Here is a 12944-nt window from a genome sequence, read left to right on the forward strand (position 1 = left end):
GACCAAGGTGGATGGCTCTCTGCTTAGGGAATAGAACTGCAAGAATCCTATGAAAAATAAGCACAGATCAGTCCTTTTGGGTCAAGTTTTCAAAAATAGGCAACAAAAGTGTGTCCCTAAAATATAGAACGTAGGGTGCAAATGGATGACTGGCTAGGCAGGTGCTGTAGAGAGACCTCCATCATAGGGATGGTGTCCTTAGCCTCTATTTGCCAGAAGCTGGGAATGGGCGACAGGGGATGGATCACTTGATGATTACCTGTTGTGTTCATTCATAGAATCATAGAATCATAGAATATAAGGGTTGGAAGGGACCCCAGAAGGTCATCTAGTCCAACCCCCTGCTCAAAGCAGGACCAATTCCCAGTTAAATCATCCCAGCCAGGGCTTTGTCAAGCCTGACCTTAAAAACCTCTAAGGAAGGAGATTCTACCACCTCCCTAGGTAACGCATTCCAGTGTTTCACCACCCTCTTAGTGAAAAAGTTTTTCCTAATATCCAATCTAAACCTCCCCCACTGTAACTTGAGACCATTACTCCTCGTGCTGTCATCTGATACCATTGAGAACAGTCTAGAGCCATCCTCTTTGGAACCCCCTTTCAGGTAGTTGAAAACAGCTATCAAATCCCCCCTCATTCTTCTCTTCTGCAGGCTAAACAATCCCAGCTCCCTCAGCCTCTCCTCATAACTCATATGTTCCAGACCCCTAATCATTTTTGTTGCCCTTCGCTGGACTCTCTCCAATTTATCCACATCCTTCTTGAAGTGTGGGGCCCAAAACTGGACACAGTACTCCAGATGAGGCCTCACCAATGTCGAATAGAGGGGAACGATCACGTCCCTCGATCTGCTCGCTATGCCCCTACTTATACATCCCAAAATGCCATTGGCCTTCTTGGCAACAAGGGCACACTGCTGACTCATATCCAGCTTCTCGTCCACTGTCACCCCTAGGTCCTTTTCCGCAGAACTGCTGCCTAGCCATTCGGTCCCTAGTCTGTAGCTGTGCATTGGGTTCTTCCGTCCTAAGTGCAGGACCCTGCACTTATCCTTATTGAACCTCATCAGATTTCTTTTGGCCCAATCCTCCAATTTGTCTAGGTCCTTCTGTATCCTATCCCTCCCCTCCAGCGTATCTACCACTCCTCCCAGTTTAGTATCATCCGCAAATTTGCTGAGAGTGCAATCCACACCATCCTCCAGATCATTTATGAAGATATTGAACAAAACCGGCCCCAGGACCGACCCTTGGGGCACACCACTTGATACCGGCTGCCAACTAGACATGGAGCCATTGATCACTACCCGTTGAGCCCGACAATCTAGCCAGCTTTCTACCCACCTTGTAGTGCATTCATCCAGCCCATACTTCCTTAACTTGCTGACAAGAATACTGTGGGAGACCGTGTCAAAAGCTTTGCTAAAGTCAAGAAACAATACATCCACTACAATACATTCCCTCTGAAGCACCTGGCATTGGCCATTTTCGGAAGACAGGACACTGGGCTAGATGGACCTTTGGTCTGACTGAATATGGCTGTTCTTATGTTATGTTCTCTGCTTATGTATGATAACTTGCTTTCTTCACTGTGATCGTGTCATTTGCCACCTCTGATGTGTTTATCTCATCCACATGTTGTTTATTGTCATAACCTAGATTGAGAACTCGTAGGGGAAAGAATATTTTTACAGGGGGTCAGCACGATGGGGCCCTGATCATTGGAAGTGGCTTCTAGATGCTACGGTAATATAAATCAATAGTAATAACAGCTGTAAATGAAAAGTAGGCAACTGCAGGTACAGATTAGGTAAATGCATGTGCAGGTATCCAACTGAGCACATAAATGGATGTTTTTGCATCTGCACATTTTGCAGGCTCATTTTACGGGCCTATTTTAAAAAAAATTACCCCTTCGTTATTTTGCAGATTTAAATGGAATCTATCCCTTTGCAAAGTGTGAAAATGTTTACATTTTAGTGATTTTTACATATGTGTTTTCTGACTCAAGCTCTGATCCAGCACTGATCCAGCAAAGCAGTTAAGCACATGTGTAGCTTTTAGCAGGTTAAGCAGTCCCATTGACTTCAACTAAATGGACATCTTGTGATCAAAGCACTTCCTGGCAGTGATTAGACCCTGCATAGGCAGATAATGTCCTCTGAAGGAACTTTGCAGAGTGTGTGACATGACTGTAGTGAAACAGCATGGTATCCACTCTCCCCTGCAAACCCTACAGTCATCTTTAAGACTTTGCCACAAAAATGTTAATAGAAGTGACCTATTTTCATAGTGGAGAGCTGAGGGTTTTTCTTTTCTATCTGGCATCCAATTTTGTATGTAAGTGATCACACAGTGTGAGCAATAACAGATGAAACCTCAGGGAGGTACCAAACCTCGAGAGAACATTTGTTTTTTAATTACTTTCAAATGCATTTTTTTAAATACTTCTAAAAAACTGCTATGAGAACCGAGAACAGCAGGCTTCAGAAATAACATTTCCAAGAGTGACCTCAAAAAATGAACACAGAATGGTGCTTCCTCATTGCCTAACAATTTGTGATGATTATATCCAACTCCTGAGGACTTGATTCTAATCTCGTTTACACTGGTGTCTCTAAAGAGTAACTTCATTGGTCTCGGTGGAGTTACACCCCTGTGAAACTGGTGCATGGTAAGTGAGGAGGAAGCAAGCTCTGGTGAGATTGTGTAGATAGAATTATTGCTTTGTTACAGTCTAGGAAATTCAGCGAAGACCCCAGCTACATATTTCACTTTTTGCAATTCATTAGCTGCAAAGGTTTCAGAGTGGTAGCTGTGTTAGTCTGTATCAGCAAAAATAACGAGGAGTCTTTGTGGCACCTTAGAGACTAACAAATTTATTTGGGCATAAGCTTTTGTGGGCTAGAACCCACTTCATCAGATGCATGGAGTGAAAATACAGGAGCAGGTATAAATACATGAAAGGATGGGCGTTGCTTTACCAAGTGTGAGATCAGTCTAACGAAATAAATCAGTTAACAGCAGGATACCAAGGGAGGAAAAATAACTTTTGAAGTGGTAAGAGAGTGGCCCATTACAAACAGTTGACAAGAAGGTTTGAGTAACAGTAGGGAGAAATTAGTATTGGGGAAATTAAGTTTAGGTTTTGTATTGACCCAACCACTCCCAGTCTTTATTCAGGCCTAATCTGATTGTATTCAGTTTGCAAATTAATTCCAGTTCTGTAGCTTCACCTTGGAGTCTGTTTTTGAAGTTTTTTTGTTGAAGAATTGTCACTTTTAGGTCTGTTATTGAGTGACCAGAGAGATTGAAGTGTTCTCTTGCTGGTTTTTGAATGTTATGATTCCTGATGTCAGATTTGTTTCCATTTATCTTTTGCATAGAGACTGTCCGGTTTGGCCAATGTACATGGCAGAGGGGCATTGCTGGCACATGATAGCATATATCACATCAAGGGCACGTTCACCTGCACATCTACCAATATGATATATGGCATCATGTGCCAGCAATGCCCCTCTGCTATGTACATTGTACTGGGAGTGGTTGGGTCATTACAAAACCTAAACTTAATTTCCCCAATACTAATTTCTCCCTACTGTTACTCAAACCTTCTTGTCAACTGTTTGTAATGGGCCACTCTCTTACCATTTCAAAAGTTATTTTTCCTCCCTTGGTATCCTGCTGTTAATTGATTTATCTCATTAGACTGACCTCACGCTTGGTATAGCAACCCCCATCCTTTCATGTGTTTATACCTGCTCCTGTATTTTCACTCCGTGCATCTGATGAAGTGGGTTCTAACCCATGAAAGCTTATGCCCAAATAAATTTGTTAGTCTCTAAGGTGCCACAAAGACTCCTCGTTATATGAGCTGCAAATTGTTTCCAGTAGAAAACTAGGTGAGTGGGTTCAAGCGTTGAAAAAGTGGATTGGAATCAATTCAGACAATAGTCAGTATTTTGCAGTTACTCACAACCTGTGCAACCTTACTGAAGTCAGTGAGTTTCACAGCGTGCAAATTAATGTGGTATTTGGCCCCTAAAATACAGTACTTGGAGATTTGTGACTTTTCCTTAGCTCCTGTCCTCCTGTGGCTCAGGATATTGCATTATCCTTTTTATTCTCTGTGTCATTTATGGAAGATATTTTATCTAATTTGCCTATCTGTGATATTTCTAAGGTGCCTGACACCTGGGAATAGAACAGCCAAGGTACTATATAAGCAGATCTGATTTACATAGCAGTGCATCTGTCACCCTATCATCTTGTTAGAACTGACATGTCAAAATTACTGTTAATCATGTAGAGATGGCATTGTTAGAAATAGATCAAATTACTGGACTAAGATAGTAGATTCATGTCCAGATTCTACTCTTAATTACACCTGTACAACCTCATTATTTTTAATAGCATTTCAGAGTTTTCCCAACTTATACTGCATTGTTTGGTAAGGAGGAGAGGAAGCTGGGCACTATAGTGTAAAAGGATTAGATGATTTCTCAGCAGTTGCCAGCCTTAAATAATGGTGTCATCAGAAAACATAAACCCTGATTTTCTTCTGTTCTATGTTTAGTTGAGGACACTCTTTGCAACTTCCACACTTCAAACTTCCTTGGGATCTCAGAGGTGGAAATGAGAGGTTCAGAGGATGTTGCAGCTGGAACAGTATTACAGCGATTGATCCAGGAGCAGCTGAGGTATGGCAATCCAAATGAGAACATGAATCTGCTGGCAATTCAGCACCAGGCCACAGGGAGCGCAGGACCATCCAACAGCACTACAAGCACACTTTCTTCCACAGAAAACCTCACACAAGAAGACCCACAAATGCTCCAGCAGTCAGCACGCCAGGAACCTCAGGGGCAAGAACATCAGGTGGACAATACTGTGATGGAGAAACAGTCCAGGGCCACACAGCCTCATCAGAACAATGAAGAACTACCAACTTATGAGGAGGCGAAGGCTCAGTCCCAGTTTTTTAGGGGCCAGCAGCCAGGTGCTGTTGGCCCAAGTTTTTACATTGCTGGAGTGTCCAGTCAGAAATCGAGAACAGAAGGGAGACCAACTGTGAATCGGGCCAACAGTGGGCAGGCTCATAAAGATGAAGCACTTAAAGAACTTAAGCAGGGTCATGTCCGATCTCTAAGCGAGAGGATAATGCAGCTGTCTTTGGAGAGAAATGGTGCTAAGCAACACCCTCCTACCTCAGGGAGCAACAAAGGCTTCAAAACTGGAGGACCCCCACCCACGCAGCCCTCTGGCAAAGGAATGGATCCCAGAGGTCCCCCGCCCGAGTACCCCTACAAAGCCAAGCAGGTGGTGTCACCAGTCAGCAAGACTCAGGAACATGGGTTGTTTTATAATGACCAGCACTCGGGAATGATGCAGATTCTCAAACCCTCCTACCCTGCTCCTCTGCCAGCAAGAACGGAAGGAGCAGTTGTCAGATACCAGCCTCCCCCAGAATATGGTGTGACAAGGTAATTCTAGCTCCTGGCCTTTGACATTCTTGCTTTTGTAAATACTCTTGGCTTTGAACTTTTTTTTAAATTGACGTTGTTGATGCTTTTAAGCAAACAGGCCTACTATTCTCTTAATCCGGCTTCTTAGCTTTGAGGGTGAACTCCATCAGCTCCATAATGCTAGAAAGCCAAGTGGGTTCATCTGTGGGCATTTTTTCCTGTTAAACAGCTTGAACCAAGGAATCAAATTGCAGCAGACTTTCCCACAGACTTAGAAATATGCTGTGTAGGTCATAAATAATTGTTTTCTGAAGGGATAAGTGAAAGTACAGTTGAACAAGCCCTGATCCTGTGTCCATTGACATCAATGGAATAACTCCAGTTGGCTTGTGTGGGTTCTGGTCCTATATAAACAAATATGGATCTGATTCCCATTACACTAGGGCCATTTTACACCACTAGCAGGGCAAAAGAGCCTTAAAATGGATGTAAATATAATTTACTCCCATTTCAAGGCCCTTTACACTGGAAGAATGGCCTTAGTGTAAATGGGAATCAGGCCCCATGATTATAACACTGATGATATATTTAAATATAGTGGATTATATTCTGCTCTCAGTTACAGCAGCATAAATCTGGATTAACTCTACTGAAGTCAATGGAGTTACTCTGGATTTCCACTGCTGTAACTGAGAGCAGAATTGGGTCCAATATTCTGATAACCTCTGAGCTCTAAAGTTCTTCAGAAATGAATATTGTATTTAGAAGTTCTTTAGTATCTTAATTCCTATTAATTTCACTTTACGCATAAACCTAAAAGTATCTGAATATATTTATACAATTGAATTATAGTAGAAAAAACATCAATTAGGTATGCAATTTTTCATCATTAATCTAATACCAGCCTGTACAGATGTTCCCATTTTAATGTAGGTTATTCGAAGCAACAAAGCTATCGGTCACCACCATAGGTAGTTAGAGGTGCCGTAAACTTTCTAACACTTACTGTGATTCAGCTTCTAAATTAAAGGACAAAATGCTACCTTTGGAAAACCCTATTTGTCAATTGTTTGTAGTTCACAAGTAAGAAAAAAAAATGCTTTGGGCTGAGATTTGGCCTAAATTTTTTTTAGTCCAGGAGTGTTAAAAAAATGAAATAGGGTGTTGGTTCTTTTAAAATGAGAGTGTGAACCCCCCCCCCCCCCCAAAAAAAGAAAAAACAAAAACAAAACATAAAGCCACGCTCTGCAAGGTAATGAGTTACCTGCTTATTTCAGGCTGTCCTCATTGGGTGTGAATTTCACTCAAAGAGTGAAATGCTGTCTTGTGCAAAGGGCCCTATGTGCCTATTATGCTCCACTTAAATCCTCACAAGTAGGCTTATGTGGCACATAGTCCCTTGTGCTGACCTTCTGCACAGGGGTGAGTTTCCCTCAAAGTGCATAACTAGTCATCTTAAAATGTTACCTTTTGTGGACTGACTCCTGAGAGCTAGTGGAAACCAGTTCAGCATCATAGCTCCCACTGAATTCTCATGCTCCTGTTGAAGGTGGAGTTTGGCCTCGAGTATGCCTTAAAGAATGAGGCTTCCACCATTCCTTAGGGAATTATTCCATAGTCCAATGGACCGCACTGTTAGGACATTTTTCCTGATATGTATAATCTCTGTTTCACCACATGACTCTTAGCAATTCCTCCTTGGTCTCCCTGAACAACATCTCTCCTTCCTCCTTGGATCTGGAGGACTTTAAAGATCCACATATTTGGTGGTGTGTTAATATTTTTCATGTTCAAAGTGGTCTAATTAGATATTTATTGACCCATAAATCCTTGAAGCTCCTTTGACTTTAACTCCCAATGCAGAGTTCCTCTTCTTTCCTCAGCATTGGTCCATGGTGAAGCTGGAATACGGTCTGAATTTCCAGGCCCATTTCTCCTCATTTCTGATCATTTTTTTGAAAGCATAAATCAGAACATGAATATTTCATTATTGTGAATGTCTGAAATAGTGTAGGTAACTTGTTTGCTTGGAAAATGAGGGCTGGTAAAGATGATTGCTCATTCAAATAGTGCAATGGTTGTACAAATTGATTAAATAAAATCTGATCCTGCCAGGCGGGGATGTCCAGAATCAGGACCTTACCACTTTATTTGCAAGCATGAGCCTGCACTGGTGGCCTGTCGGCCTTCCCTTAGGCATGTTTAGTCTTGGGAACATTATTTGAATTCCACCGGCTAAACATGTGTTTTGAATACCAGCATTAGCTCTCCAGAGTTTGTATAATTTTTCAGCTGAAAATTATGCTCATAAGAGCCAAGTGAAAATCCCTGTTTATGATAAGAAACAGCTATATGAGAATGGGAAATACAAGATAATGGGGTCACGTTCAGGTTATATTCTCAGGAAGCGTAACAGGATTCCAGCTGTGATTCATTATGTTAACAAACACTGCAGACACCAAATGGATTAATCTCCACATAAAAGGGTGATGGCTTGATTTTTATAGCTCATGAAAAATGCTGATTCAATAACCCAAGGAGCTTGTTCTGCTGAGTCTCTTTAAATATTCCTTGGGCAAGGCCCTGTGTACTAAGCAGCAGAGCTTACTCCAGTGTATATGGCAGAGCGTCACTGAATTCTGTCTCAAAATGGGAATGATAGAGTGAGGTTAATTGACTGTGAAATTGTGTGGGCCCAGTTTGTGAACTCCTTATTGCTCATCGGTGAGCAGCAACTCTTACAAGTAGTCCCATTGACTTCAATGAGACTGCTCATTTAAGAATGGCCATACTGGGTCAGACCAATGGTCCATCTAAACCAGTCTTCCAACAGTGGCAAATGCCACATACTTCAGAGGGAATTAATAGAACAGGGCAATTATCAAATGATCCATTGTTCCCTGTTGTCCAGTCCCAGCATCTGGCAGTCAGAGACGTAGGGACACCCAGAGGCTGGGATTGTGTACCTGACCATCTTGGCTAAGAGCCATTCGTGGACCTATCCTCATTAACTTATCTAGTTCTTTTTTGAACCCATTTATACTTTTGGCCTTCACTACATCCCTTGCTAACAAGTTTTACTGGTTGATGGTGCGTTTTGTGAAGAAATATGTCCTTATGTTTGTTTTAAACCTGCTGTCTATTAATTTCATTGGGTGACCCCTTGTTCTTGTGTTGCGTGAAGGGGTAAATAAATAACACTTCTCTATTCCCTTTCTCCACACCATTCATTTTATAGACCGCTGTCGTATCCCCTCTTAGTCATCTCTTTTCTAAGATGAACAGTCCCAGTCTTTTTAACCTCACCTCGTATGGAAACTCTTCCATACCCCTGATCGTTAATTGGTGCCCTTCTCTGTATCTTTTCCAATTCTAATATAACTTTTTTAAGATGGGGAAACCAGAAGTGCACACAATATTTAAGGTGTGAGCACACCATCGATTTATATAGTGGTATTATGATATTTTCTGTCTTACTATCTGTCCTTTTTCCAGTGGTTCCTAACATTCTGTTAACTTTTTTGACTGATACTGCAGCTGTTTTCTGGTTCTGTCTAGATGATATCTGAGCTTTTCTGGGGTTTATTTTCTGTGTGCATATTCCTACCGGCAATGTTTAACCAGTCATCATCGCCGTCACTGGCGACAATTGCTCAGGAACAGTTTGAACTACTTTATTCTTGTATCTGGATTTGTTACAGTTTATTTGTTTTTACACATGGACTGTGTATGTCTTTCTTTCTGGTACTTCTGATACAGCTCCCCTTTGAAATGACAATTTATGGTCTGTTTGGCAACAGGAGAAACATTCAAAATGAGGATTCAGCCTTTGGCTAAAGTGGCGCTGATTTGGTAAACGTCACTCTGACTTTGGGCCATTTTATCTTCCATGTCTTTTGCTACAGTCTTCACTGACACAGTGATATCCCACAGCACAGGATTATGTAAGATCAGCCTCTGTCAGCAAATGGCTGGGCATCTCTAACCACACACCAAATAGCTCCTCAAACCATCATCCAGATTTGTTCCAAATTGGCTTGGCTTCTTTAGTTGTGCCACATGCACACTTGCGAGCTCGGCAGGCTGCTGATTCCACTTATGGATCTGGAAATGTTCTGCCAGGATAAAAAGTTTCAGTGCCAAATGTCTTTGTAAAGTGGCTGCAGTCTTTCTGTAGCTCATCTCTGTCACTGTGAACGTGTGAGATGCTATGTGCACAGAGAACAGGAGCACTCGTGGCACCTTAGAGACTAACTAATTTATCTGAGCATCAGCTTTCGTGGGCTACAGCTCACTTCATCGGGGATGCATAGAATGGACATATAGTAAGAAGATATTTATACATACAGAGAACATGAAAAGGTGGAAGTACCCATAGGTTTTACTTCCCACAGGTCTCAGAAGGGAATGCTAACTTTTTCTCGTGCTGCACCATAATCATCAACAAACTGCTGCAATCTTTCAATGCATGATTATCAGTCCTCACAGGATTCATCATAGGGAATTGTTTTGTTTCTAGGCCCACAATGATCTTGATTAAAATAAAGCATCAGACAATTGCTCCTCACCCCAATTTGTTCATTGTTTAGAGAGTGTTAGTGTAGATTAATTATCTAGACATCCCATCCATGTCACTAATTTGTGGCATCAGAAGCTGCAGTGGAGGACAATCATGAACAAACTTGATTAACAGCAAAAAAAAAAAAAAGAGAGAAAAGAAGTACAGAAAAGCATCCTCTAACTTGTTACATCTAAACTAGGGTTGTCGATTAATCACAGTTAACTCACGTGATTAATTCAAAAAAATTAATCACGATTAAAAAAATTAATCACGATTAATCTCAGTTTTAATTGCACTGTTAAACAATAGAATACCAATTGAAATTTATTAAATACTTCCATGATAAAGAGTTTTCACTACAGTACTTGTATGAGGTGAATTGAAAAATACTATTTCTTTTGTTTATCATTTTACAGTGCGAATTTTGTAATCAAAATAATAGTATAAAGTGAGCACTGTACACTTTGTTGCAGTTTAAATCAATGCAACTTACGAATATAGATGTTTTGTTGTTGTTACATATCTGTACTCAAAACAATGTAAAACTTTAGTGCATACAGTCCACCGAGTCCTACTTGTTCAGCCAATTGCTCAGACAAACAAGTTTGTTTACATTTACGGGAGATAATGCTGCCCACTTCTTATTTACAGTGTCACCTGAAAATGAAAACAGGCGTTTGCATGGCACTTTTGTATCCAGCATTGCAAGGTATTTATGTGCCAGATACACTAAAAATTCGTAGGCCCCTTCATGCTTCGGCCACCATTCCAGAGGACATGCTTCCATGCTGATGACGCTTATAAAAAAAAGAATGTGTTAATTAAATTTGTGACTCAACTCTTTGTGGGAGAGTTGAAGGTCTCCTGCTCTGTTTTACCTGCATTCTGACATATATTTCATGTTATAGCAGTCTCGGATGATGCCCCAGCACATAGTATTCGTTTTAAGAACACTTTCACTGCAGATTTGACAAAACGCAAAGAAGTTGCCAATATGAGATTTCTAAAGATAGCTATAGCACTCTACTGAAGGTTCAGGAATCTGAAGTGCCTTCCAAAATCTGAGAGGGATGAGGTGTGGAGCATGCTGTCAGACGTCTTAAAAGAGCAACACTCTGATGCGGAAACTACGGAACCTGAACCACCCCCCCCAAAAAAATCAACCTTCTGCTGGTGGCATCTGACTCAGATGATGGAAGAAAAACCATGTGTCCATCCGCACTGTTTTGGATCGTTATCGAGCAGAACCTGCCATCAGCATGGACGCATGTCTTCTGGAATGGTGGTTGAAGCATGAAGGGGCATATGAATCTTTAGTGCATCTGGCACGTAAATATCTTGTGATGCCGGCTACAACAGTGCCATGTGAACGCCTGTTGTCACTTTCAGGTGACATTGTAAACAAGAAGCGGGCAGCATTATCCCCTGCAAATGTAAATAAACTTGTTTCTATGAGTGATTGGCTGAACAAGAAATAGGACTGAATGGACTTGTAAGTTTTACATTTGTTTTATTTTTGAATGCAGTTATTTTTTGTACATAATTCTACATTTGTAAGTTCAACTTTCGTGCTAAAGAGATTGCTCTACAGTACTTATATTAGATGAATTGAAAAATACTATTTCTTTTGTTTTTTACAATGCAAATATTTGTAATAAAAATAAATATAAAATAAGCACTGTATACTTTGTATGCTGTGTTGTAATTGAAATCAAGATATTTGAAAATGTAGAAAACATCCAAAAATATTTAAATAAATGGTATTCTGTTATTAACAGCGTGATTAATTTTTTTAATCTCTTGACAGCTCTAGTATTTATTTCATTTAAAATATCCATATCCAGATAAGATCCTGGGGCTCTGTAGCAGACCCCAACCATTATCCAAGGGGAGCTTCTGTTACCTTTCTTCCCCAATTGATTTTGACCCAGATTCCATTTTATCCATTCCATCACTTCCAGTTTCTTTACAGTCTACCTCATCATTAATATGCAATGCTGCTCCACCACCTTTACCTTTATTTCTGTCTTTCCTGAACAGCACATACCCTTCACTACCTGTAGTCCAGTCATGACGACTGTTCCACCATGTTTCCAGTATCTCTATAATATCTGGTTTCTCTTCCTGCACCAATAGTTCCAGTTCTTCTGTTTTGTTACTCAGGCGCCTTGCAATAGTGTACGGACATCTTAGTTGTTGCTGCTTGGCTTCACTCAGATTTCTCGCCCGATTAGGTACAGTCGTTTTACCGCCAGTATCACATACCTGTTATTGGCAGTGCTATTGGCACATCTTTCCTCTTGATGTCCATTTTCCTACCCTCTGTTGTCCTTTTCTCCATTGCTGTATCCTCTTTCACGTGATTTTCCTTCTGCTCAAATATTGGAATCAAACATTGAGATTATATGAGCACCTCCCAACTGTCTCTCCTGAATTCGTAGTTTAAAGCTCTTCAGCGGTGCCAACTTCCATCCCAGAAGTCTGTTTCCCTCCCTGCTCAGGTTGAATCCATCCCATGAGAACAGTCCTCTGTTGGTGAATGCCTCCCAGTGGTCTACCACCTCAAAGCCCTCTTCACAGCACTGTTGTGCAAGTCATCTGTCGATCATCATAATCTTGCCTGGTCTCTGCTCTCCTCCTCCAGGTATAGGTAGAATCCCACTGAAGATCACGTATCAGAGGGGTAGCCGTGTTAGTCTGTATCCACAAAAACAATGAGGAGTCCAGTGGCACCTTAAAGACTAACAGATTTATTTGGACAAAAGCTTATGCCCAAATAAATCTGTTAGTCTTTAAGGTGCCACCGAACTCCTCATTGTTTTTACTGAAGATCACCTGAGCTTTCATTTCTTTAAGCGTCTTCCTCGGCCTGGTGTAGTCTTCCTTGATGCACATTAATGAGAATCTAGCAGTATTCTT

The 12944-nt window shown here is 41.1% G+C and overlaps 1 protein-coding gene across 5 annotated transcripts in view; it reads left to right on the forward strand.

The window, feature by feature from the left end:
- AMOTL1 (angiomotin like 1) overlaps positions 1-12944 on the forward strand; it is a 122183-nt gene that overhangs the window by 41780 nt on the left and 67459 nt on the right. For all 5 annotated transcript variants that reach the window (XM_048843375.2, XM_048843365.2, XM_048843356.2 and 2 more), the window contains one exon: positions 4576-5482. In XM_048843375.2, coding sequence (XP_048699332.2) covers positions 4635-5482 — 848 coding nt within the window. In that variant the 5' untranslated portion in view covers positions 4576-4634. The remainder of the gene's footprint in view (positions 1-4575; positions 5483-12944) is intronic.

Source organism: Caretta caretta, chromosome 1 (assembly GCF_965140235.1).
Source record: "Caretta caretta isolate rCarCar2 chromosome 1, rCarCar1.hap1, whole genome shotgun sequence".
Classification (NCBI taxonomy): domain Eukaryota; kingdom Metazoa; phylum Chordata; order Testudines; family Cheloniidae; genus Caretta; species Caretta caretta.